The sequence below is a fragment of the Bos mutus genome, chromosome 16 (assembly GCF_027580195.1).
Source record: "Bos mutus isolate GX-2022 chromosome 16, NWIPB_WYAK_1.1, whole genome shotgun sequence".
Classification (NCBI taxonomy): Eukaryota; Metazoa; Chordata; class Mammalia; order Artiodactyla; family Bovidae; genus Bos; species Bos mutus.
Genome location: NC_091632.1, coordinates 45,916,197 through 45,943,672, shown reverse-complemented (window position 1 = coordinate 45,943,672; position 27,476 = coordinate 45,916,197). Strand labels below are relative to the sequence as shown.

Sequence of the window (27,476 nt, the reverse complement as noted above, 5' to 3'; positions counted from 1 at the left end):
CACCAGCTTTGGGTTCCCTTCATCATACATCAAACTCCCACTGGCTATCTGTTTTACATATGGTAATGTATATGGTGGTGGTGGTTTAGTCACTGAGTCATGTCCGACTCTTGTGAGCCTATAGACTGTAGCCCCCTAGTCTCCTTTGTCCATGGGATTTTCCAGGCAATATGTTTCAATGCTGTTCTCTCAAATTATCTCACCTTCTCCTTCCCCCACTATGTCCAAAAATCTATTCTTTATTTCTGTGTCTCCTGCTTTGTTTTTTAGATTCCACATAATAAGTGAAGTCAGATAGTACTTGTCTATCTCTGCGTGTCTTATTTTACTTAATATCCTCTAGGTTCATCCAGGTTGTCACAGATGGCAAGATTTCATTCTTTATTATGGCTGAGTAATTTTCCCTTATATATATCTTCTTTATCCATTCATCTGTTTCTGGGCACTTAAGTTATTTCCATATCCTGGCAGTTGTAAAAAAAAGGTTGCAGTGAACATAGGGGTTCATATGTCTTTTTGAATTAGTTGTTTCCTTTTCTTCAAATAAATACCCAGGAGTGGAATTGCTGGATCATATGGTAGTTCTGTTTTTAATTTTTAAAGGAATCTCCATACTGAGTTTCATAGGAGCTGCACCAGATTACAGTTCTGTCCACAGTGCCTGGGTGGGAGTTCTCTTTTCTTCACGTCCTTCCAAGCACTTGTTGTTTGTTGTCTTTTTGATAATAGCCATTCAGACAAGTATGAGATAATTTCTCATTGAGGTTTTGACTTGCATTTCCCTGATGATTAGTGATATTAAGCATCTTTTCATGTGCCTGTTTGGAAAAATGTCTGTTCAGATCCTCTGCCCATTTTCAATTGGTTGGGTTGTTTGTATTTTTGATGTTGAATTGTGTAAGTTATATATATATATATGTGTGTGTATGTGTGTGTTTGTGTATGATATTAACCCCTTATTGGATATATTTTTTTGCAAATATCTCCTTCCACTCACTCCCATTTAGTAGGTTGACTTTTCATTTTGTTGATAGTTTTCTCCATTATGCAAAAGCTTTTTAGTTTGATATAGCCCCATTTGTTTATTTTTGGTTTTGTTTCCATTGTCTGAGGGGACATACACAAAGAAAAAAAAAATTCTACCATGACTGATGCCAAAGAGCTTATGGTTTTTTCTAGAAGTTTTGTGGTTTCAAGTCTTAAGTCTTTAATCCATTTCAAATTTATTTTTGTGCTTTGAGAGAGGAATCTAGTTTGAGTTTTGTACTTTAAGAGAGTAAGCCAGTTTGATTCTTTTGCATGTAGCTGTATAGTTTTCCCAACACCATTTATTAAAGAAGCTGTCTTTTCTCCATCATGTATTCTTGCCTTCTTTAATTACCCATAAAAATGTGGGTTCACTTCTAGTGAAGTCACTCAGTCGTGTCCAACTCTTTGTGACCCCATGGACTGTAGCCTACCAGGCTCCTCTGTCCATGGGATTTTCCAGGCAAGAGTACTGGAGTGGGGTGCCATTTCCTTCTCCAGGGGATCTTCCCAACACAGGAATCAAACCCGGGTCTCCCACATTGTAAGCAGACACTTTTACCGTCTGAGCCACCAGGGTTCACTTCTAGGATATCTTTTTCCCACTGAATTATGTGTCTGTTTTTGTGCAGAACCATACTGTTTTGATTACTATAACTTTGAAGTATAGTTTGAAATCAGGGAGCATAATACTTCTAGTTCTACTTTTCTTTCTTAAGATTGTTTTGACTATTGGGATCTTTTGTGTTTCCATACAAATTTTAGAATTATTTCTTCTAGTGAAAAATGCCATTGATATTTTGCTGGGGATTGCATTGAGTCTGTAGATTACATTGGGTAGTATGCTCTTTTTAATCATATTAATTCTTCCAATTTATGAGCATGGGCTATCTTTTCATCTGTTTGTGCTGCCTTCAATCTCTGTCAACAGTGTCTTACAATTTTCTGAGTACCATTCTTTTACCACCTTAGTTAGACTTATTTTTATTCTTTTGCAGTGCTTGTAAATGGGATTGTTTTCTTAATTTCTTTTTTGATAGTTTCTTGTTAGGAAATAGAAGTGTGGCAGACATCTGTATATTAATTTTATACTCTGCAACTTTACTGAATTTATTGATGAGTTCTAGTATTTTTTTTTGTGTGTGGTATCTTTAGGATTTTCTGTGTATAGTATCATGCCATCTGCAAACAGTAACAGTTTTACTTCTTCCTCTCCCATTTGGATTCCTTTCATTTCTTTTTATTGTCTGAGTGCTGTGGCTAGGACTTCCAACAGTATGTTGAATACAAATGGTGAGTGTGGGCATCCTTGTCTTGTTCCTGATGTTAAATGAAATATTCTCAGCTTTTCACTGTTGAGTATAATTTTGGCTGTGAGCTGGTCATACATGGCCTTTATTATAATAGTTCAGGTATATTCTCTCTATAGCTGCTTTGTGAGAGAATTTTTTTTATCATAAATAGATGTTAAATCTCATCAAAAACTTTTTATGCATTTACTGAGATGATCATATGATTTTTATTCTTTAATATGTTAATGTGGTATATCACACTGATTGGTTTGTGGATACTGAACCATCCTTGCATCCCTGATATTAAACCCACTTGATCATGGTGTAAGATCCTTTTAATGTATTGTTGAATTTGGTTTGTTAGTATTTTGTTGAGGATTTTGGCACCATGTTTATCAGTGATACTGGCCTGTAATTTTCTTTTTTGTGTGATATCTTTGTCTAGTTTTGGTATTAAGATGATTCTGGCCCCTCATAGAATGAGTTAAGAAGCTTTCCTTCCTCTCCAAGTTCTTGGAATAGTTTGAGAAGAATAGGCATTAACTCTTCTCTAAACATTTGGTAAATTTAACCTGTGAAGTCATCCAGTTTTTTTTTTTAATTCATCATTCAGTTTTATTACTGGTAGTTGATCTGTTCATATTTTCTATTTCTTCCTGGTTCTATCTTGGGAAAGTGTCCATTTTTTGGTGTTCAATTGTTTCTGGTAATCTCTTATGATCCTTTGCATTTCTGTGGTATTGGCTGTAACTTCTCCTTTTTTCCCCCTGGTTTTATTGATTTGGGCCCTCTTCTTGATGTCTGGATAAAGGTTTGTAAATTTTGTTTACCTTTTCAAAGAACCAACTCTTAGTTTAATTAATCTTTCTATTGTTTTTTTGGTCTCTATTTCATTTATTTATGCTCTGATCTTATTTCTTCAGACATTTTTAGTCTTAATAGATATTGTCCTATCCTGTCTCCTACTGGCCTATAGGCAGTGGGTTCTCAGCCCTATAAACTTGGGAGCACTGCTCACAGAGCAGTCTTGTTTCACAATCCCTCTTACATTGTGTCCTTTTTGGATTAGAATTTTGGCTCAATACCAACAGGCTGTGTGACTTCAGGCAAGTCCCTTAATCTATTTAAGTATCAGTTTCTTCATCTATATTCATATAATCAGCATACATTTATTGAGTGCCTCTAATACCAGGCACTATTCTTGGCTTGGAATATTTATTCATTTGTCTTTGAGAAATTAAAGCAATTGGTCACTGATAAGATTTAGGGAACCAATGTATGACCTCCAACACTGTTCCCAGTTGTATACTATGTATTTCTGTGTTTGCATACAGAGACTGAGAGGAAAATATGGTCAGTGAGCAGAGGCATACCTAACTTACCATGTCAAGGTCAGCCACCAGGGTTCTAACTGCAGGAGAACAAGATGAACCTCCCGAGAGAAATAGTAATACAATGAAATGGTATTAAAACCTTTGAGCAAGAGAGATGATGGAGTCTCTCCCTGGCTTCTTGGGACATACTTTGGGTGGAAAGGAGGTCATCTGGAGGCAGGAAAGACCAATGAGTGCTTGGGATCCAGTTGGATTATTAATGGTAACAGGTGCCTTTGGTAGTAAGTCTATTCCTCTCAAATGTCTTTTGGCTTGTCTCAGGTTTAAAAGCCAAAAGCTGATGGGAAATTTAGAAAGTGAAACATAATTTGAGCATTCTGTAAAATCACTTTATGAGGAGCCTGTAAAGAATTTCAGCATTTATTTATTGAGTGCATATTAGTTGCCAGGCACTGTGCTGGGCTGGGTGTACAATTGAATGCAATGTGATTTTATACCTCCTATCGAATAGTGATAAGTACCAGAAGAGGGGGAAAAAATCCCAGAGAGAGAACATTAAATGGAATTATCTCCTTTAGATGAAGTGGCAAGTGAAGACCTCTTTGAGAAAGTGATATGTAGTTTAGCATTGAAGGGTTCTAGCACCTGGTCAAATAAAAGTGGGGCAGAGCTGGGGCAAAGAGCCTTCTAGGCACCATCTTAGGCATAGATCCTGAGGCAAGGAAGAATTTGCCCCATTTGATGAACTGAAAGGCCAATGTGGCCTGTGTGTGGTGAGAGAGGAAGGGAGTAGAAACGGTTAAGCTGGAGAGCTGGGAAGAGCCCAGATAATGCAGAGTCTTGGAAGTCATGATAAAGTGTTCAGATTTTATTCTAAAGGCAACTGGCAGCCACTGAAGTGTTACTTTTAAGAAGCAGACTTACATGATCAGATTTACACTTGCATCAGTGACAACCAAAGAAGTGACATGACCCACCTCAGTGGAAGATGAAGAAATACAATGTTGTCATGATTCCATAATAAGTCAATGACAGGCTGATAGCACGTGTAGGGTATTATCAGGCTATGGAGCACGTAACATCACTGAACGAGGCTGCAATAGAATCTTAATTCCCACTAAATAGTCCTGTTCATGACCTGGGACCCTCTTGGAATTATTAATTCAGTCAACATATGTTGAGTTTTTACTCAGTGATGTTGAACAAAACAGACACAGTGTACCACGTGTAATTTGTTAATACTTAGTACTACCCCTGTCTCTATCCTCTTCCCCATTCCCAGGAACACAAAGCTGAGAAATGACAATTCTTCCACTCCATTGCAAGTGAGAGTCCAGTTGGATTCCACCAATGAGAAGCAATTCCATGAGATTTGGAAAGTAATGGAGGAGAAGCCACTGGTTGTCACAGTAGTTACTGGAAAGTGTTTGGGGACAGCAGAAGTGGTTTGGGTTTTTCCTACAGCTTTCTGCTGTTCACCTAAAAATCACCAGTATCAGCGTTGTTGGAAGCTGAAACTACTGGTTGTAGCATGAGTCTGAACTTCAGTTTCCTAAAGTTGTTCTTGCTGACTTTTGTTTGCCCAATCTTTAATTCCTGTATTAATCCTTTCCCCACTTTGCGTACTTGGAGTGGCTTCTGTTTTTCTGTCCAGACTCCAGTTGATACACAAAAGACAGGGAAAAAATGAGAATAGTCTCGACATCCAATAATACTGTTGCATGGAGTGGCGGGGATGAAGGATAATTTTGGCCCCATTGCTGCTGTCATCCACGTCTCCAGATTGTCCCCATTCAAGTTGCTGTGACCTGGAGAAACAAGAGTTGTGCTTGATCGCTTATCCTCCAATTCAGTCTTTTATATTGGAAAAGAACATCAAAGTTACCTTTATCTTAGAGACAAGAGATCAAATTGAAGCACAGAGAAAGTTGTGGTCATCCACCTCCTGAAGTGAGTTAAAAAGCCTTCAATATCTTACAGATTTTCCTGAGCCAATCAGATTGTGAAGTGGGAGTAGAAAAGGGCCACCGATAAAAAGAATAGAAAAAGCACACTCTTTGCAGATCAAATAGACTTAAATGTGACTGAAGCCTGGCTCAACCTCTTGCCAGGTTTACTTTTCTTCTCTGAATCTAATCTAATCTAATCTAATAATCTAATTATTCTGAATAATTAGAGATAATGAGATAATATAATATGAGATAATAATAATGAGATAATATACTCATTTTCATAGACTTATTCTGCATATTAATGATGATGATGACAAATAATAATTACTGCTAACAGTTGTAAAACATGCTGTATTCCAGACACTTTCCTAAGTGCCTCATGTGAATCAACTCATTTAATTAATCCTCACAATAACACTAGAGGCAATGGATGTAAAGAATATAGCAGAGCTGACAAGATGACTTACGAACATGTGTTTCTGACTCTGACCCTTGAAACAACTCCAAGAAACAGGCAGTGTCTTGATGGGCCTGAGAAACTAACATCAACCTGAGAAGCTCTTGAGGGGAGAAGAAGGGGCGGCTGCATCTCAGTGTACGTGTGCATGTACATTTACAGCAGCTCAGGGGAGAAGAGGGTCAGATGTCACACGGAGATGGGCCAGGCCAGAGCTTTATGAATCTGTGTGTTTCTCTTTCCTATCTTGCTTGGTTGTCATTTTGAGGCAGATAAACAGCAGTGGATGCCCAGAAGCACTGGGGGAAATATCAACATAGTGCTGGAATCTGGCTGAGGTGGGGAGAAGGAGTCAACAGCAGGTATAGATAAATGACTCCAGCTGAGGAAGAAAATCTCTTAAAAAAAAGAGCAATGTCAGGTAAACCCTCGGTAGATTTTCTTTGGCAAGGTAGGTGGCAAACGGGATGATTTACCCCAGATTATAATGCCAGAGGCTCTTCCTCCTAAGGAGGGATGCACTGCCAACTCCCTAAGCTCCCTAGGAAGGGCATAAATTACTCCTGGATTCCTGGGCTTTAGCCACATCCACCTCTTCCCTCCCTCTAGCTCCCACACACATGCTTCATATTATGCTCCATGAGAACTGAAACTCGCAGGAATGTGTAAGCTCGCAAGGAAAAGTGATCAGACATATGAGGAATACAGTGCTCTAAAAGAAAGACACCACCAAACAAGTTATGCCAGGCAAAGAAAATTAACAGACCATAGAAAATACATTTAAAATAAGCATAAGAAATACCTTCCAAAAATATGAAGGTAAAATACCGACAACATTAATCAAGGAAAACAATTCAAAGAAGAACTGGTGGGAAATATTGGATTTGAAAAAATGTTATAGTTGAAACAAAAATCTTAATGAATTTGTTAAATTTTAGAAAAGATATAGCTGAAGAATATATTGGATGTATTACTGAGCTGGAAGATATCTGAAAACTTCAAAGCATCAAGAAAGTAGATAAAAATTTTGAAAGAAATCTTACTTGCAAATCTTTGGGGGGAAAAAAGTTAGATTTTGAAATGTATATCCAGCTAAATTACCATTTAAATGTATACCTGTGGTGGATTCATTTTGATATTTGGCAAAACTAATACAATTATGTAAAGTTTAAAAATAAAATAAAATTGGAAGAAAAAAAAAAAAAATACTAGTACAAAGGAACTGTAAGGATCCATCACAACCCAGAATTAAAATTCTAGGCAGCAGGAACATGACGAAGGTGATGGTAGGCAATGGGACTATAGTTTGCTCTCTCTTCTGTGAATTTACCTTATGTGGACTACTTCAATGGACTTCCTTGCCCTCTGGCTTCTGATTGAATTTGCCTAATGGGAAGCCCCAGCAGAAGAGAAGAATCTATCCTATTGTGAAAGTGAAGTGAAAGTCGCTCAGTTGTATCCGACTCTCTGCGACCCCATGGACTGTATAGTCCATGGAATTCTCCAGGCCAGAATACTGGACTGGGTAGCCTTTCCCTTCTCCAGGGGATCTTCCCAACCCAGGGATCAAACCCAGGTCTTCTGCATTGCAGGCGGATTCTTTGCCAGCTGAGCCACAAGGGAAGCTTGTGTAGTAGGACAGATATTTATTCTCCAAGTACACCTTGGACTGGCTGCAATTCTTGACTTGAAGTCACAAGTCCTATTAGGCTGTCTTCTCCATACAAGTCTGCCCTTCTTAGGTTCCAATAACTTATCATTCTTCTTAACTAGTGGTCATAACAACCCTGTTCCTTCTATTGATAAAAGAGTATACTGTTTTCTTTTTGATTTCCCTACATCTTACTTATATGGTTGTCCTTTTTGCTAAGCCCTTCTCAAGCTATCCTAATTTCTGTTCCATCTGTTTGCTGATGAGATTCTGATGATATAGTAGGAAACTTTATTGACAGTGGCATTGAAACATGTGTAACATCATGTATGAGACGAGTCACCAGTCCAGGTTCGATGCACGATGCTGGATGCTTGGGGCTGGTGCACTGGGACGGCCCAGAGGGAGGGTATGGGGAGGGAGGAGGGAGGAGGGTTCAGGATGGGGAACACATGTATACCTGTGGCGGATTCATTTCGATGTTGGGCAAAACTAATACAATATTGTAAAGTTTAAAAATAAAATAAAATAAAAAAAAATAATAAAATAAAATAAATAAAAACGAAATAAAAACAAAACCTTAGAAAAACATCATACTTATTATGAGAAACTTTAGAATAGTCTCTCTGTGATTAGGGATAAGAGCTAGATACCCATAATAAAAATTACTGTTTTATATAGTTCTTGAGGTTTGGGACAATCCAAAAAGAAAAGTAAAAGAATGAGGCATAGGATTAGAAAGGGAGATTAGAATTTACCATTTTATCTGCTAATAATGTTATGTTAATAGGAAAGAAAACCCCAGGAGTCAATAGGCACACTATCAGAAATAAAGAGAGTTCCATAAGTTTACAAGAGTCTAAATTATTACAGAATGAAGAGCATTTATTTAAGTCAGAGTCATTTGCAACTATGAATGACTATGAACAAAACTAGTAAGGTGATGGAATTCCAGATGAGCTATTTCAAATCCTAAAAGATGATGCTGTGAAAGTGCTGCACTCAATATGCCAGCAAATTTGGAAAACTCAGCAGTGGCCACAGGACTGGAAAAGGTCAGTTTTCATTCCAATCCCAAAGAAAGACAATGCCAAAGAATGTTCAAACTACCACACAATTGCATTCATCTCACACACTAGCAAAGTAATGCTCAAAATTCTCCAAGCCAGGCTTCAACAGTACATGAACTGTGAACTTCCAGATGTTCAACCTGGATTTAGAAAAGGCAGAGGAACCAGAGATCAAATTGCCAACATCCATTGGATCATGGAAAAAGCAAGAGAGTTCCAGAAAAACATCTACTTCTGCTTTATTGACCATGCCAAAGCCTTTAACTGTGTGGCTCACAACAAACTGTGGAAAATTCTTAAAGAGATGGGAATACCAGACGACCAGACCTGGTTCCTGTGAAATCTGTATGCAGGTCAAGAAGCAACAGTTAGAATTGGACGTGGAACAACAGACTGGTTCCAAATTGGGAAAGGAGTATGTCATGGCTGTATATTTTCACCCTTATTATTTAACTTATATGCAGAGGACATCATGCGAAATGCCAGGCTAGATGAAGCACAAGCTGTAATCAAGATAGCTGGAGAAATATTAATAACCTCAGATATGCAGATGACACCACCCTTATGGAAGAAAGCAAAGAAGAACTAAAGAGCCTCTTGATGAAAGTGAAAGAGGAGAGTGAAAAAGTTGGCTTAAAACTCAGCATTCAAAAAACGAAGATCATGGCATCTGGTCCCATCACTTCATGGCAAATAGATGGGGAAACAATGGAAACAGTGACAGACTTCATTTTAGGGGGCTCCAAGATCACTGCAGTTGGTGACTGCAGCCATGAAATTAAAAGATGCTTGCTCCTTGGAAGAAAGGCTATGACCAACCTAGACAGCATATCAAAAAGCAGAGACATTACTTTGCCAACAAAGGTCTGTCTAGTCAAAGCTAGGGTTTTTCCAGTGGTCATGTATGGATGTGAGAGTTGGACTATAAAGAAAGCTGAACACTGAAGAATTGATGCTTTTGAACTGTGGTGTTGAAGAAGACTCTTGAGAGTCTCTTGGACTTCACTGAGATCCAACCAGTCAATCCTAAAGGAAATGAGTCCTGGATATTCAATGGAAGGACTGATGCTGAAGCTGAAGCTCCAATACTTTGGCCACCTGATGTGAAGAACTGACTCCTTGGAAAAGACTGATGCTAGGAAAGATTAAGGCAGGAGGAGAAGGGGATGACAGAGGATGAGATGGTTGGATGGCATCACTGACTCAATGGACATGAGTTTGAGTTAGCTCTGGGAGTTGGTGATGGACAGGGAATCTGGCATGCTATAGTCCATTGGGTCACAAAGAGTCGTACACAACTGAGTGACTGAACTACTGACTGGACTATAGCCCACCAGGCTTATCTGTCCATGGGGATTCTCCAGGCATAATAATGGAGTGGGTTGCCGTATCCTCCTCTAGGGGATCTTCACAACCTAGGGATCAAACCCAGGTCTCCCGCATTGCAGACAGATTCTTTATTGTCTGAGCCACCAGGGAAGCCCATGAAGGGGATTAGTGCCCTAATGAGAGCCAGAGGAAATCTTGCTTCCTCTCTCCACCCTATGAAGATACAATGAGAAGTCAGTCATGTGCAGTGCAGAAGCTACAGTCTTTTAATGACTTAATCTTGGAAGTGCTATCCCAACACTTGTGCCTTATTCTATTTGAAGTGGGTCAGCAGGTCCAGTCCACACGTAACGGGAGGGATTTATGAAAAAGTGTGAATGCCAGGAGGTGGAGGATCATTGGGGTTGTGTAGAGGTTGCTTACCACAGAATCTAAAAATACCCCAGAAAATGATGTCTATTATCACAACAAAATTACAAAATACCAAGCAATTAATCTAAGAAAGAATGGATAAGACCATCCTGGAGAAAAAATTTAAAAGCCATAAAGGATAGATGAAAAGCTGTCAATAGGGCAAAAACATTGTAAAGAAAACACTTCGCCTAAATTTGTGCAATTACAGTAAAAAGAGTCCAGTAGAACATTTTAAGACCATGCTAGTTTTCTTTTCTAAAGCAGAGACATTACTTTGCCAACAAAGGTCCATCTAGTCAAGGCTATGGTTTTTCCAGTAGTCATGCATAGATGTGAGAGTTGGACTGTGAAGAAGGCTGAGCGCCGAAGAATTGATGCTTTTGAACTATAGTGTTGGAGAAGACTCTTGGGAGACCCTTGGACTGCAAGGAGATCCAACCAGTCCATTCTAAAGGAGATCAGTCCTGGGTGTTCTTTGGAAGGACTGATGCTAAAGCTGAAACTCCAGTACTTTGGCCACCTCATGCAAAGAGTTGATTCATTGGAAAAGACTCTGATGCTGGGAGGGATTGGGGGCAGGATGAGAAGGGGACGATGGAGGATGAGATGGCTGGATGGCAACACTGACTCGATGGATGTGAGTTTGAGTGAACATGAGTTGGTGATGGACAGGGAGGCCTGGTGTGCTGCAATTCATGGGGTCGCGAAGAGTCGGATACAACTGAGTGACTGAACTGAACTAACTGAACTGAATAGATATAGGAGAGATTAAGTATACTCAAGTTTTTTTTGAAAAAGAGGATCAAAGGGAAAATTTTGCCATACTAGCCTTAAGACATTTTATAAAGCTATAATTTTGAGAACTGTGTGACACTAGTACTGGAATAGAGAAAGAAATCAACGAGACAAAGATAAGAGCCCAGAAAAAGACCCAACTATAGGTACAGACTTCATATATGATAAATATACTGTGATTCACTGGGAGAAAAGATGGATTATGTTAAGAAAACTGATTCACATGTGGAGAAAAACAAAGATGAACTCATGCACATCTCTTTAAATCTCTCTGACTGGCAGTCCTACCTGCTGAAAGAAATCACCAACTCTTGAGTCTTTCTGCCCCATCCATCCTCAACAAACCCTGGTTCCAGACTCAGAGATGCAGGTAGGAGGGTGAAGGTGAGAAGGAAAGAAACTCTTCAATTTGGATGAGCTGCCAGCCTGCTGGCTCTTTGATTTATTTATTCAGTGCATCTCCCAAGAGCAAATACACAATTTTTTCCCTTTAGTGATCACAGTTAACATCTATTTGTAAAAGATAATTTTTGCTAATTCATAAGGTTCTGGTAGAACCCCAAACTATGATGGGCCCCTGTCATTGTTTGTCAGGGTGTTTATTTTGCTAGGAACTTTACCAACTTGCGATGCTTGGGGTAGCATTATCAAAGAGCGGCACCCAGGTTTAAGACTGCTCCCTTTGTCTCTGTTTCAGTTCAGAGTTCTCTCTAGGGTTGGAGGGCATTGGGGTGTGGGGGCAGATATTAGGATTCTGATTCTGCCTACCACAGAATTAATCAAGAAGCAGGACAGAGGAAAATGTGAAACTACAGCATAATTCCTATTGAATAAGTCTAGAATTTTCTGTGGGAGTTTGAGATAGAAAAGCAGCATGGTCTTAGCCTGAAACAGGAATCCTTTGGTACATCTGTTCACTGGTAGCATCTCTCAGGATACTGGACATCAGACATTGACTTGTAGTTTTTGCTGCAGTCTCTCTTCTCTCCCCTGTATTTTATTCTTAGTGAAAGAAGGTAAATTACATTAAGTCTACAGCCAGATAATTTGTGGGAAGATACACTATATTTTCCCACAAACACAACAAGAACAGTAACATTTGTTGAGTGCTTACTTTTATGTTGAGGACTGTTTTAAGTGTATCAAGTGCTGTGGCTCAGTTAATTCTCATATTGCTCTGTGAAATAGGTATTATTATAATCACGCCCATTTTTATAGATGAGAAAACTGTGGTGCAGAGGAGGGAAAGTGACCTGTCCAGCTCACATAACTAACAAGTGCAAAAGCTGGGATTTGAACCCAGGAAGTCTCACATCAGAAGCACACAATCCTAACCATTTTTCTAATCTCCCCATCCAGCATATGGGGGTTTTTTTCCATTGATTTGAATCTTTGCCATTCTCAGGAAATTTTTTATAGTTTAAAAATATGATTCTATACAACTGCTCTTAAGGATTACTTCAGGATACTTTAAGGGTTGTGTTTTAGTTGTACATAAGGTGGAACTCTTAAAATTATGTTTTTTGATTATTAATTATAAACTTACTATTTTTTTTTGCCTATGAAGAAACCCATATGTGAATTTAAAAGCATGTTAACTCTGCCCACCTGTAAAAGAGTGAGAACACTGTGTCATGTTAGGAAAATTAAAATGGAGGAAGTCTTGTTTAGGCTTCAGAAGCAGAACAGGCTTCTGACCGGCTTCTCACCTGCCTGGACACTGCTCGGATTCCATGCCTGCCTGCATGCACAGCAAGTAAGGCAGCACTTTAGATAAGAAAGGGAGCAGGTCTTGGAATTCTTGAGCCCCTGAGGGTCAACAAAACCCACCCCGGGGCCCAAGAAAATCCTAAAATGCACAAGGTGAAACAGTCGCTCAGTCGTGTCCGACTCTTTGCGACCCCACGGACTGCAGCACACCAGGCCTCCCTGTCCATCACCAACTCTTGGAGTTTACTCAAACTCATGTCCATTGAATTGGTGATGCCATCCAACTATCTCATCTTCTGTCATCCCCTTCTCCTCTTGCCGTCAATCTTTCCCAGCATCAGGGTCTTTTCAAATGAGTCAGTTCTTCGCATCAGGTGGCCAAAGGACTGGAGTTTCAGCTTCAGCATCAGTCCTTCCAATGAATATTCAGGACTGATCTCCTTTATGATGGACTGGTTTGATCTCCTTGGTATCCAAGGGACTCTCAAGAGTCTCCTCTAACACGACAGTTCAAAAGTTATGAAAACCATAGTTACATTTTTAAGTGCAAATTGATGATGGTTATCAGTTTGCAACCTGGGATTGTAAATGGGAGCCCTTGAAACTGCAATTTGGAGTCTCATCCATGGGATGGACGCACTACCCAGGACCCTGCCGGAGCCAGCCGGCAAAGTCGATTGGGTCCCGAGAACGTGCACGGCGGGGCTAAGAAAGAAACTAAAGCAAGAGACTACAAAGATGGGGTCGAGAGGTTCAGACACGTCACCACGAAGGGACGCGGTCTGACACCAACTTTATTCAACATCTCATATTTATACAGAAAAGCGTGAGAAAGACAAGACAGTTGACATTTTTTCTTGGTTGGCCTATACATCTTACAAACAGTCACAAGAAATCTTGAGAGCATGGGAATGGCTCCCTGTTATTTCTTACACCAGATAACATTTCTCTGTGCGTGAGAAGTTTGCACAGAACTCCAGGTGCCTGCAGTAAATAAGCGCCTAATCTCTGGGGTGGCGGGACAGAGAGCTATGTTTGCAAGCAAACCCTCAAGGACTGAGGCAGCTCCCAGAGCTGTGTCCTTCAGACAAAGGACCCCGTTCTCACGGGCAGCTCCCCGCAGGACCCTTTCCCAAATGGGACTCCAGATTGCTGTTAATGAGGGACTTCCCAGCACTGTTCAAGTCTGGATATAGGTCAGCCCAGTTTGGTGATTATATGCTGTTATTTTTCTCTATTGTTTCTATTTCTCTCCTTTTAATTATTATATATTGAAATTAAGTCAAATGATCTCTTTCGTTGTTTTCTTGTTGTTGTTCAGTCGGGTCTTCCTTTTTGTGACCCCATGGACTGCAACATGCCAGGCTCCTCTGTCCTCCGCTCTCTCCTGGAGTTTGCTCAAATTCATGTCCACTGAGTCAGTGATGCTGTCTAACCATCTCATCCTCTACCGTCCTCTTCTCCTTTTGCCTTCCATCTTTCCCAGCATCCAGGTCTTTTCTAATCAGCCAACTCTTCACACCAGGTGGCCAAAGTATTAGAGCTTCAGCATCAGTCCTTCCAATGAATATTCAGGGTTGATTCCTTTAGGGTTGATTGGTTTGATCTCCTTGCAATCCAAGGGACTCTCAAGAGTCTTCTCCAATATCACAATTTGAAAGTATTAATTCTTCAACTCAGAGACCCAACTCTCACATCTGTACATGACTACTAGAAAAACCATATCTTTGACTATATGGACCTTTGTTGGCAAAATAATATCTTTGCTTTCTAATATGCTAAGTTTGTCATTGATTTCCTTCAAAGGAGCAAGGGTTTTTTAATTTTATGGCTGCAATCACTGTCTGCAGTGATTTTGGAGCCCAAGAAAATAAAATCTGTCACTGTTTCCACTTTTTCCCTTTCTATTTGTCATGAAGTGATGGGACTGGATGCCGTGGTCTTAGTTTTTGAATGTTGAGTTTTAAGCCAGCTTTTTCACTCTCCTCTTTCACCCTCACCAAGAGGCTCTTTAGTTCCTCTTCACTTTCTTCCATTAGAGTGGTGTCATCTGCATATCTGAGGTTTTCGATATTTCTCCTGGCAATCTTGATTCCACCTTATGATTCCTCCAGCCTGGCATTTTGCACGATGTATTCTGCATATAAGGTGACAATATACAGCCTTGTCATACTCCTTTCCTAATTTTGAATCAGTCAGTTGTTTCATGTCTGGTTCTAACTATTACTTCTTGACCTGCATACAGGTTTCTCAGGAGGCAGGTAAGGTGGTCTGGTACTCCCATCTCTTTAAGAATTTTCCAATTTGTTGAAATTCACACAGTCAAAAGCTTTAGGGTAGTCAATGAAGCAGAAATAGATGTTTTTCTGAAACTCCCTTGCTTTCTCCATGATCCAACAAATGTTGACAACCATAACAGAGGTAGCAAACAGAGATGCCTAAAGGGCCCAGGAAGGCCATTTCTCACAGTGAGGTTCATGGGAAACACAGTGGAGGGTGTGCAAGCCAGGCAGCCTGGCACACCCATGTCCTGTCCTTGAGAGCTGCAGCAGTGGCCCAAGTCCAGCTGACTGGGTTTGCAGACAGGGCCTCCAGACTGCCCAATATTCTAGTGTTTCAAACCCCAATATGACTATAACATATATGGACTATCCCAATTTTTCTAAATGGTCTACACAACAAAAATTTATTTTCTCAGTTCTAGATGATAGAAGTCCACGATCAAAGTGTTGGTAGGGCTGGTTTCTCCTAAGTCCTCTTTTCTTGGTTTACAGATAACCACCTTCTTGCTGTGTTTACAGATAACCACCTCACTTGGCCTTTTGTCTGTACACATGCATCCCTTCTACCGCTTCTTCTTTTTTCAAGAAGTATTTATTTATTTATTTTTGGCTCTGCTGGGTCCTTGTAAGTGCATGGGCTTTCTCTAGTTGTAGACAAGCATGGGCTTCTCGTTGCCGCGACTTCTCTCATTGAAGAGCATGGGCTCTAGGGCACGTGGGTTCAGTAGATGCAGCTCTAGGGCTTAGTTGCCCCATGGCATGTGGGATCTTCCTAGAGCAAGAATGGAATATGTGTCCCCTGTATTGCAAGGCAGATTCCCAACCACTGGGCCACAAAGGGAGCCCTCTACCTCTTCTTGTAAGGACATTAATCATGTTGGGTTAGGGTCCCACTCAGACTACCTCATTTAACCTTAATTACACCTTAAAGGCATTATCTCCAAGTACAGTTACATTGGGGATTGGGATTCGGTGCTTACACTTTGGAAGAACACTATTCAGTGATAACAGCAGTCCACTGTGAGTCTCAACAGTAATCTTTTGCCCCAGGCATCTGTGGTTGGTTTATCTTGTGATACTTAAAGTATCGCAATGGCTATTGCTTTTCTGGTCTGAGTTCTAGGTTCAGCAAAACAGAGATGAATGTCTGCAGTATGGACTATCCTGTTTTTTGAGGAGGACAGTAAATAGAAATAAACAACATTATAAGGCACAAGCAAAGCAAGTCTGAGGACTCTGTGAGGCATATGGGCCACTGGTTTGCAGTCTCTGATCTGTTATAGAGTAGGTGGGCATGTTGTAACCTGTAAACTCTGGTGCTTTGCTGTGTCAGCGTAAACAGTATTTGGGTGTGGGGGAGGGATGGCAGCAGGGGTTGATTCCCTCCTGCCAAAGGTAAGACACAGAAGTGACTCCTCTGGCCATGACTCGGTGCTTTCGCCCCACAGGCCACTCTCCTTGTAGCTGAACAACGGCTGGAGCCCGCAGAGCTGCTCTGACGCTACCCCCTCTCTCAGGGCCTGAGGACAACGAGCCCACCCTCCCAGCCTTTGAGGGAGCAGGGCAGCAGCGATTGGGGTTTTGAAAGCTTTCATCATAAAGTTGTGGGCGGAAACTTCCCGGGGGGGTTTGCTCTGAGTTTCTTGAGGCTTCTCAGGGTCAGATGCAGAGTGAGTGGGTGTCTCTTTGAGAAGCCGAAAGAGAACGAAAGAGAGGTGTTTCCCTCAGTTCTGGAAACTCTATAAAGAGAGAACCGGCTTCCTTCTCTTGAGCAGTCAGAAACAGGAGTCTGGCCTTTGACACCTGGGCCTCCACACGACTGAAGAAGAGGAAAACCCTGGGCTGGGGGCTGGCCTGAGGCACTGGATGCCATGCAGCAGCCCTTGAATTACCCATACCCCCCAATCTTCTGGGTGGACAGCAGTGCCAGCTCCCCCTGGGCCCCTCCAGGATCAGTCTTCCCCTGTCCGTCCTCAGTGCCAGGAAGGCCGGGGCAAAGGAGGCCACCACCACCGCCACCCCCAACACTACCGCCACCGCCACCCCTGCCTCCACTACCGCCACCACCTCTGAAGAAGAGGAGGGACCACAACACAGGCCTGTGTCTCCTTGTGATGTTTTTCATGGTTCTGGTGGCCCTGGTTGGATTGGGGCTGGGGATATTTCAGCTCTTCCATCTACAGAAGGAGTTGGCTGAACTCAGAGAGGTAAGCTGCCTGGGGGATTGCCACACCCTGAAGGTGCAGGGGTGGGGGATGGGGTGAAACTGCCCTGCTGAAGTGGGGGAGGAGGGCAACAGGAATCCACATGGACCACACTTGGCTTGCAGCGTACTTCTCAATCCTTTCTTCCTGTCTTAGAAATGAATCACACTAGCCATCCTATTCTACCTGCAGAGAAATGGGGGCTCATATGGGTGGAAGGAATATTTTCTATCTTGGGAGGGATCAGGATCAAATTAGGACTGGCAGTTAAGAGTTCTTCCTTTCTCAGTTGGCTGATCATCTGAGAAAGGAAGACCTTTACTACCTACCTCATACTTGATTCAACAAAGAAAAGGAACTTGGCATCTGAGAAGTGAATTTGTTCAAATGCACAAACTAAATTTCCCTGGAAGTGCTTAAAAGTATTAGAACTATTTCAAATCGCAAAACTGAGGCATGGACAGGCACAATTGCTTGGCCAGAGTCTGAGTTAGGAGAGGTTCTGCGTGCTTAGATTTCCTTTCCAGTGCTTAGTTTATTTGACAGTTCTTCCTTTGCTTAAAGAGCTTCATAGTTATTATATATCTTTTCTCTTTTGCCAGTCCACCAGCCAAAGGCATACAGCATCATCTTTGGAGAAGCAAATAGGTGAGTTTTTTTATGCTTGCACACTGAGTTTCTAAAAACAGTCCTCAGCACCGAACCATGTTGGAGGAGTACCTTGAATTCCATCTTATTCTTGGGCACATATAGACTATGGAAGAGAAATCCTAACCAATTCCAAAATCTCATGTCATTTTGGTTCTTGAAACTGCCCTAAAATATGAAGTGAGTTTAACTGTTCAAAATTAGTTTAGTTAAGTATCACAAAAAAATTCAAAACTAATTTCTGCTTGAATTTGGAAAGAGAAACACACGTGTACAACCCTGGACCTTTGCCCCCACAAGGAGCTGGCTCCAGGCCTGCCCCCTTCCTCAGGCCTCCTGATTCCCATGCACAGGGCAGCGGCTATAGCTCCTCAGGAGAGAAGGGGAGGTGCAGGCAGACACAGCTGTTGCTGGGAAAGATCCTTGCTCTCCTATTTAAACTCTATAAGAGATTACTTAAGAGTCAGATCTGATTTAAATTTTAATAGGTTATATTTAAGCTTTTAAAGAGTGGGCAAGCAGTCATCCACATTAGGGTGGTTCTCTTGCAGCCGCTGGAAAGCTTGGAGGAAAACGTTAGGCATTTTTCAGAGGGTAGTCCCACTTCACTCGGAGACAATCACGCACTATTTTTGATAATAAAGGGAAATCCTCTGTGTGAGATCCAGGACAGGAAGATCACAATGTTGAACGTTGGCCTCTTAAAGTTTCAGGACATAGTTTGGGAAACTGTGGATTTAGAATACTCATTAAACTAAGATGGAAAGGAGCTTAGAGAACATCCAGTCCAGTCATCTCACCGTTCAGAAGAGAAACAAAACACCAGACAGATTAGTAATGTGCCCAAGACCTCTGGGCACAGAGGCTGGAATGGGGCTGAGAAGGAACTCAGGCTCCTGATGCCTTGTCACCTCCAGCTCTTACCAGTACATGTTCTGGCCCTGTGACACAGGGAAACTCCTACTCCTATCTGTCTCTGATGGTCATGGAATGAGAAATAAAGATGACAGGCAAGATGCCTCTGCAAAGAGAAGACAGCATTGGTCATCTAGTCAGGGAAGCCTGCTCCAAATTCTCAGGCTGTGCCTGAGAAACCCAAGACACCCTATTGCCCTGGAAGGTAGGCTCTTGTAGGAGCTATTGGTAAGGTCCTCTGGTTTCTAATTCTGGGTATGAACCTGTAAAGAGAAATTCCAGATGTACCCAAGCAGAGTACAAATGTTCGTTAGAAGAATAAAGCTTCTGGAGGATTTCTAATATAAAATAGCTTTGAAGATCAGTGAAATGTGGCCGGTAAAAGGGGTACCAAATTACTCATCTTTCAACACTCTCTAGAGTCCTTTTAGTGATTAAAAATCAAGTTAGCAGATGAGTCAGATCAACCTGTCCCAATAACAAGTATTAAGTATCTTCCTTAGGCCAAACCAGATGGGCCAGAAATTGGTGTGTTATCACATAGAAATCAAATTAGCAACTCTACTAATGAGATAAGAGATGCAAATTTTAAAAAGGGGGATACCTAGGTTGACCCATCTAATTAGTGAAGTTTAAAAAAATAAAGCCCAATTGGCAAAAAATGTGAGTGAAAAGGGTCTGCTTAGTGACAGTCAGTGGGCATGTAAATTGCTGCTGCTGCTGCTCCTAAGTCACTTCAGTCGTGTCAGACTCTGTGCGACCCCATAGGCAGCAGCCCACCAGGCTCCCGTCCCTGGGATTCTCCAGGCAAGAACACTGGAGTGGGTTGCCATTTCCTTCTCCAATGCATGAACGTGAGAAGTGAAAGTGAGGTCGCTCAGTCGTGTCCGACTCTTATCGACCCCATGGACTGCAGCCTACCAGGCTCCTCCGTCCATGGGATTTTCCAGGCAAGAGTACTGGAGTGGGGTGCCATTGCCTTCTCCACTATACCTTCTCTAAAGAGCAGTTGGGAAAAATATATCAAAGGATTAATACTGTTAATTTACCTTGTAATCTCATCACTAAAGCTATCTAAAGAAAATAAAATGTGTCTGAAAATTTATAATAAGGATGTTCACCACTTTCTTAGAAGACTATTTCTAATAAACCATTTAGGAGACAGTTAAATGCCACTCAATAGGAAATTAGTTAAACACATCACAGTGTATTCACACAAGAGCATAACATGCAGCAACTAAAGCTGTATACTAGAAGGACATTCAATATCATAGAGATTGTCCATGTTGTTAGATAAAAAGACAAGTTATAAAACAGTGTATTTCATTTAATATTCACTCTTTAAATACATATACATATTTTCATATTCTTAGTAAGCATCTAGAAGGACTTATACTCCAACAGGTTAACTGGGAGGTACTTACTACTGTAGATTATTTAAACTTTCTTATTTGGTTCACTGTCATTTTTCCACAGTTAACTCACCGAATCTTTTATTGTTTCACAAATGTTCTTGGAGTGCTTCCTGCATGCCAGGCTGGGTGTGGGTTAGTGGGTGATAGCAGAACAAGAAAGACAAGGGGCCTGCTCTCATGGAGCTCTTAGCATGCTAGAGAAGATAAACAAAAGCAAGCAAACAGACAACAGACTTTCAAGCTGTGCTAAATGCAACCTAAGATAGAATGGTCTGGAAACTCCCCTCTAAGGAGGTGTTGTTAATGTGGGTGTGTGTATGTGTGGCGGAGGGTCCGGGGGTGTGGGAGGCTGGGAAAAGCAGTCCAGCTCTGAGAATGTCATGTGCAAAGACCCTGGAGCAGGAAACAGTCATCCTCAAAAGTGTAGGGTATATTTCTACTTTATTTATTCCAGCATTTATCCAGCAGATATTTTTATTGAGTACCTTCTATGAGACCAACACTTGAGGGATATAAAGATAGACAGCATGTGGTTCTCTGTTCCATTTCCTGTCAGTTTATGGCTGAATGCTAGATAGCTGCACAGATGGTTTGTGGTATAGGAATGTAGAAGAGACTCAGTTTTGCCTTTCCTGTTCGCTAACACCTCACTCATGATGTGTGGTCTTGGGCAGCTACAGAGGGAATGACTGCTCACATCATAGTCTCAGTTGATGGGAGCATGCGCACATCATATGGAGTTTTACAGGCTAACCGTGAGGAGCCTGCTGTGGATGAGCACTCTTCTATGCAACTTTCTTCAAAGTCTAAGTTAGCTGAACTCATTAGCCAAATGGTAGTGCTATTGCACTGAAAGATCTCAAGTCAGAGAAATAGTATCTATTTTGAGAACTGTTGTCTATTTTCAATCTTTCAGTTTAATTTAATGCACATGTACTGATTGCATGCCCTGGGTTAGAAACTGAGCTAATTACTCTGGTAGATTAAACATATAGTAAGGAATTTGCTATTTATTTGGAGGAGTAAGACCAGTCATCCAGTTACCATTGAAAAAAAGGTGAGTCAGAACGGACAAAATAGGGTGAAGCCAGAGTGCTTCCAGGTTTCAGTGGAGGGAAAAATCATATTTGATTAGAAAGGCTTGGGAAGGTTTTCCAGGAAAAGAGATATTTTAGATGGTGTTTGTAGTGTCAATAGGAATTTGACACAGAGATCAGTTTGGGAGGGCATTCCAGGCAGGAAGAGTAGCACGGACAAAAGCACAGAGGCAGGGAGGCTGGGTGTGCTCAGAACTGCTGTGTGGCAGTGTCCAGTGTAGGTGAGTGAGCCAGAGGAGGCTGGACAGACGGGCAGAGAGCATGTGGTGGGGAACACCTGTGTGCAATTACATGTTTAATGAGGAGTCATTCGCGGTGTTTGAGACCTTAGAGGAATTAATCTGGGGCCAACTGTAGAATGCCGCTGGGGAAGACCTGGTGGCCTGGACATCAGCAGTCTTCTTCAACCTTTGTCCTGTAGTCCTGAGGGCAGCAGAGCCAGAGACGCAAGAGCCCGGGATTTGGACTCAGGAGACCTGAGTGTTGGTCCCACTCTGACACTGAGTTAGCGGGTCTTCTTGGACAAGTCACCCAACTTCCAAGCTCATTTTGGCATCTGTAAGGATTGCCGCCTCAAAGGATTGTTGGGAGTTATAAATGCAGTAACTTATATGGAGGGCTTTATAAACTGACCTTTATATTGTTGTGTAATTTATAATTTATGCATGTCTATCTTAATTTGACTCCTTTTTACCTCTCTGTTTCTGAAATATAGGCTGCTGTAAGTCCTGCAGTTTGGACTTGAATGATTAGTGGATGTTAGACTGTTGCCATTTATGCTTATAAAAATATCTTTTATTTAAATGCCCTGTTTAGAGTCCCACAAAAAAGAATAGTAGTTATGTCACTTTTATATGTATCTTTCATCTCTCTATAATACAGGTCACCCCAGTCCACCCTCTGAGAAAAAGGAACTGAAAAAAGCAGCTCATTTAACAGGTCTGTATCTGGAGGGCCATCTTGGGAAAGCCTTTGGCAAAAAGCAGAGTAGCTGGTTGGTTTCCGTGACTGTGCTCTGAGGGAGCTGATACTTTCCAGTGACAGTATTTGAAACCCAAGAGTAGTCACATCTTTCTAGTTACGTCAACACCACACACATGCACACACACACACACACACACACACACAAAGGGCGGCTCTGGGCAAGGCCCTGCTCTAAACAGGAGAAATGGAGCTGCTTATGACATGATCCCTGCTCATAAGGAGCTCACTCTCTTCACTCGCTCCAAGGACCCTTGGGGAATTTGGGACACAGGTCCAAGAGGTGAGAGCTGGGGAGATGGTGAACAGTGAATTATTTCAATATGTGTTTCCCTGGTTTTCTGGGAGAGCTTTACTCTGTCCATGCAGAAATAGGAGAAGGGAGGCTGGGTCCTGGCACACGTGGTCGTGCCGTGGAGTGACATGATTTGATAGCAAGACAGTGGGGGCACTGTCAGTGTGAAGTCCACCAATATCTGCAAAGTGGATGCGTATCACAGAAACTGGCATGCTGCTGTCCCTGAAACTATGTCAGCAGAGGCTGTAAAATGATCCAGTTTAGATCAACAGATATTTCTTGAGCACATGCTTTGTGCCAAACCTGGGGCATGTGGAGTTGAATCACACATGGCACCTGCCTTCAAGGAGCTTACAATCTAATAGGGAAAGACATGAAAGGTATGAAAGCAATATTTTCAGCATTCTCTGCTTGAAGTAGGTATGTACACCATGCTGTGCAGATACAAAGGAAAGGGGATTTTTGCCCATACTGAAGAATCTTTCGTGTAGGTGAAGAGTTGGACTAGATGATTCCTAAGGTCCTTTCCAACTTTAGAACTTCAGAGTTCCTTGGATTTGACTTCTCCTCTCATGAAGAGACTCAAACTCTAGCAATTTGGATGCTAGTTCTGAACCTCTGTTCATAGAATCTCTGTTCCAGAGAGCTAAAATCATCCTAGTCTTTTCTCACTGCAGTTGGTTAGAAACATATGTTATTGTCCCAGTTGTGTGGATGATAAAATCGAGGGAGTCAATTTGATAAACGTGCTGAAGAAGTTCAGTAACAGGTCAGGTCTGACCCATCACCCAGTTCTCTGTCACTTAGGGAAAAAGCATTTGCTCAAGGAATGGTCCACAGTTTTGCCTTGAAAGCTTGATCTGTGGGATACATGAGCATTCCTGGCTGAAAGCTCCTCTCTGGTTTGATTTCAGGCAAGCTCAACTCAAGATCCATGCCTTTGGAATGGGAAGACACCTATGGAATTGCCCTGGTCTCTGGGGTGAAGTACAAGAAGGGCAGCCTTGTGATCAATGAAACTGGGCTATATTTTGTGTATTCCAAAGTGTACTTCCGGGGTCAGTCCTGCAACAACCAGCCCCTGAGCCACAAGGTCTACTCCAGGAACTTTAGGTACCCCCAGGACATGGTGCTGATGGAGGGGAAGATGATGAACTACTGCACTTCTGGCAAGATGTGGGCCCGCAGCAGCTACCTGGGGGCTGTATTCAATCTAACCAGTGCTGACCATTTATATGTCAATGTATCTGAACTCTCTCTGGTCAGTTTTGAGGAATCTAAGACATTTTTTGGCTTATATAAACTCTAAGAAAAGCACTCTGGGATTCTCTCCATTATGATTCCTTATTACAGGCCCTGAGAATATTGTCTTGAATGAGAGTTTTCTGAAGTCCACTTGAGGTCATGAGTGAAGACATGAACCAGGAGGATCTTGAGACCACAGAGTCCAGCAGGTCTACAGTTCCTTATCTCACCTAAGGTCCACAAACCAGACAGGAGGAGGACTGTGAGCAATGAACATGAAACTCTGGGCTGCCATGTGGAGGTGCAAAGGCAGGGAAAAGTGACTACCAGTTGCTTGTGTCAGCAACTACACTCATCTTAAGTGGCCTAGTGCATTCGGACACATTGAAAATGGCACCTTTGAACTCACCTCTTGGGGTGGGTCTACTGTCTACCTCAGGGGAGGCTGTCTTTCATGTATATGGATATGACATGAATGTATAAGGGATGGGAAAAGAGGACCAGGCTTGCATGATAAGCTAAAGAGACTGAAAGGCCAGCATCCCACTGGCAGCATCTTTATTTCTAGATGTACAGTCTGAGCCATCAGGTCATGTTAACAGAGAAGCAAAAGAAATCTTTTGGGAACTTAATGCACTCCCTATACAGCATGTATATTTCCAGTGCAATTGTAGGGGTGTGTGCGTGTGTGTGAGTGTGAGTATGTGACTAGAGGGTTACATAAGTAGAAAGAATGTGGAAATTGGGAAGGGCATGTTAGAATATGGGCTGCATTTGATGGTAGATTTTGAATGCTTTTTGGTAACCAACTCTAATAGTCCTCAAAGCTCTTTGATTGTCAGTTATTAATGCTGTTTTCCCATAATATAACCATATTTATATGTATTTTGTACATTTTAATGAAAAGAATACCCATAACAAAAACTATATTTTATAATATAGGTAGGCATTATAAGTGTTCTATTTGGAAATCACTAAGGTTTGTATCTTTTCCTTATTATTTCTTTTCTCCATGGCTTCCTCATTCATTATGACTTAAGCCCACTTAAAGAAGAATATACTAGTGTGAGAAGAGTTATGAGGCAGACTTTTGCATCTTTGCCAGGCTCTCCTCTCCTCACTATATTCTCTTTCCCTTCTTTCTCCTACTACCCAGTTTCCATTACCAATATTATTGCCAGTGTTAAGCTCACCTATTTCCCATAGATTTGATGACAGTTTGTCTTTTCGTGGTGGCAGAGACATGGCACAATGGAAAGGGCATAGACTTTGGGCCTAAAAACCTGAATTTGAATCTTCGTTCCTCTACTTAATAACTATGCAGGTCACTTGACCTTTTTTGGACAAAAGTGGGGTAATACGTACATAAAGTATCTGATGCATAGTGGAATGTCAAAAATAGTATCTGCCATTATTAATAAGGGGAGGTACATCATTCTCCAGAAGAAGCTACAAATCTGAGAGATCCATCCAAACACCTGTTTCTTGCCCTCTCACCTTGGTCAGTCACAATGACCTTTTCCTATGTTGTCCAAATGCTTATTACCATGACTTCTCCTTATATTTTGTCACTGTTAAAAATAACACTTCTGTTAAAATTTGACTTCAGCACCTTATTTTCACAACACAATCTCCTGTAATTCCAACTCAATTGGTCCAACATTTTCTCTCCTAAAATATATATTTTTCCATATTTGACATTCAATTAATAAATAATATCATTTTCTTGCTTATCTATCAGCTCCTTCTTTATCTTCACTCTTTTCCATGATCTGTCATTACAATTAGTACCTTTCAAAGACCCTGAACTCCAAAATACTCTGTTACAGTCACTATTTTCCTCTTGTAAAAATTTCATTTTCCTTATGCTGGCATCCTAGCAGCTGGATGTTGCTGGAGAAAAATAACTCCAACTGATTGATTAGTTTCATTTTATTTTTATCTATCATCTACTTAAATCAGCCAATCAATTATTTATCCATCAGTGAATTATTTCTGTCTTTTGATTTATTTGAATAGGTAATACATGCACATGGTACAAATTGTAAAAGGTGTACGAAGATATAGGATGAAAGTAAGTCCTCTTCTCGTCCTGTCCTGTGGCTCCACCTCTGCCCACAAGGAACATCACTGTCTCCTTCTGTAACTTTTGCGAGATGGTCTATACACAAATATGACATCACTTTATGTCAGGGTTTCCCAGCCTCGGTTCTGTTGACATTCTGGGCTCCTGATTCTTGTTGTGAGGGTTGTCCTGCCTGCACATTTAGTATGTTTAGCAGTATCCCTGCCTGCTACCCTCTAGATACCAGTAGCATTCCCCTCCCGCCCTGTGTGATAACCAAAAATATCACCGAATGAGGCCAAATGTCCCCAGGCTGGGGGTGAGGAGACAAAGTCCCTCCTGGTTGAGAACCACTGCTTTTTATTAGTGATCAGAGATTTCAAATCAGCATTCAAAGGCCCACCACTTTTTCTTCAGTTTCTTCATGAGCATTTTTTTTTTTTTTTTCACTGTTTGAGACAATTACATCATGTCTTTTCCTCTTGTAAACCAACCACATCCCCTCCTCCCACCATGGAATCTCACTTCTACCACTGAAACACAAACCCACCTGCATCTGAATGATCTCTTTCTTCCATCCAATACGGAGGAGGAAGAGGACCATTTATTTGTGCACTAGACTCATTTCCTCTTCCCTGCTTTACCTGTTTAAAAATTTTCTTCTTTCTTCTTGATCTTCAAACTAGCTGTCTATGAAATAATGCCCACTAGCATGTAATACATATATACTCACGTATTTCCTTTCACTAAAAGACAAATCAAACCACAAAACAACCCAAACCTTTCTTTAACCTTCCTCTTCCATCAGTAATGGCTTCGTTTCTCATTTTCCTGGTAGAGACAAACATCTGAGAAGGTTCTTTCCACACACATGAGCTCCATTTTTTTTTAGCCAGGAATCTGGCTAGGTTATTTATTTGACCATTTAAAAAATCTGTTTTTTTTTTTTTTTCCTGTTAGAATAAAAGTTCCAAAAGCAAGACCTTTTCTGTTGTGTTTGCCTTTGTATTTATTCCAGATTACCTAACTCAGTGCCAGCACATATTGCTGCTGCTGCTAAGTCACTTCAGTCGTGTCCAACTCTATGCGACCCCATAGATGGCAGCCCACCAGGCTCCCCCGTCCCTGGGATTCTCCAGGCAATAGTACTGGAGTGGGTTGCCATTTCCTTCTCAATGCATGAAAGTGAAAAGTGAAAGTGAAGTCGCTCAGTTGTGTCCAACTCTTAGCGACCCCATGGACTGCAGCCCGCCAGGCTCCTCCATCCATGGAATTTTCCAGGCAAGAGTATTGGAG

At 41.4% G+C, this 27,476-nt stretch overlaps 1 protein-coding gene across 1 annotated transcript in view; it reads left to right on the top strand.

Annotated features, from left to right (window-relative positions):
• FASLG (Fas ligand) overlaps window positions 1-27,169 on the top strand; it is a 31,066-nt gene extending 3,897 nt beyond the window's left edge. Inside the window, exons 2-5 of the mRNA XM_005892281.2 lie at window positions 16,761-17,519; window positions 18,119-18,164; window positions 22,474-22,530; window positions 23,785-27,169. Of these exons, the coding sequence (XP_005892343.1) occupies window positions 17,184-17,519; window positions 18,119-18,164; window positions 22,474-22,530; window positions 23,785-24,179 (834 nt within the window). The 5' untranslated portion in view covers window positions 16,761-17,183 and the 3' untranslated portion in view covers window positions 24,180-27,169. The remainder of the gene's footprint in view (window positions 1-16,760; window positions 17,520-18,118; window positions 18,165-22,473; window positions 22,531-23,784) is intronic.
• The last annotated feature ends 307 nt before the right edge of the window (window positions 27,170-27,476 follow it).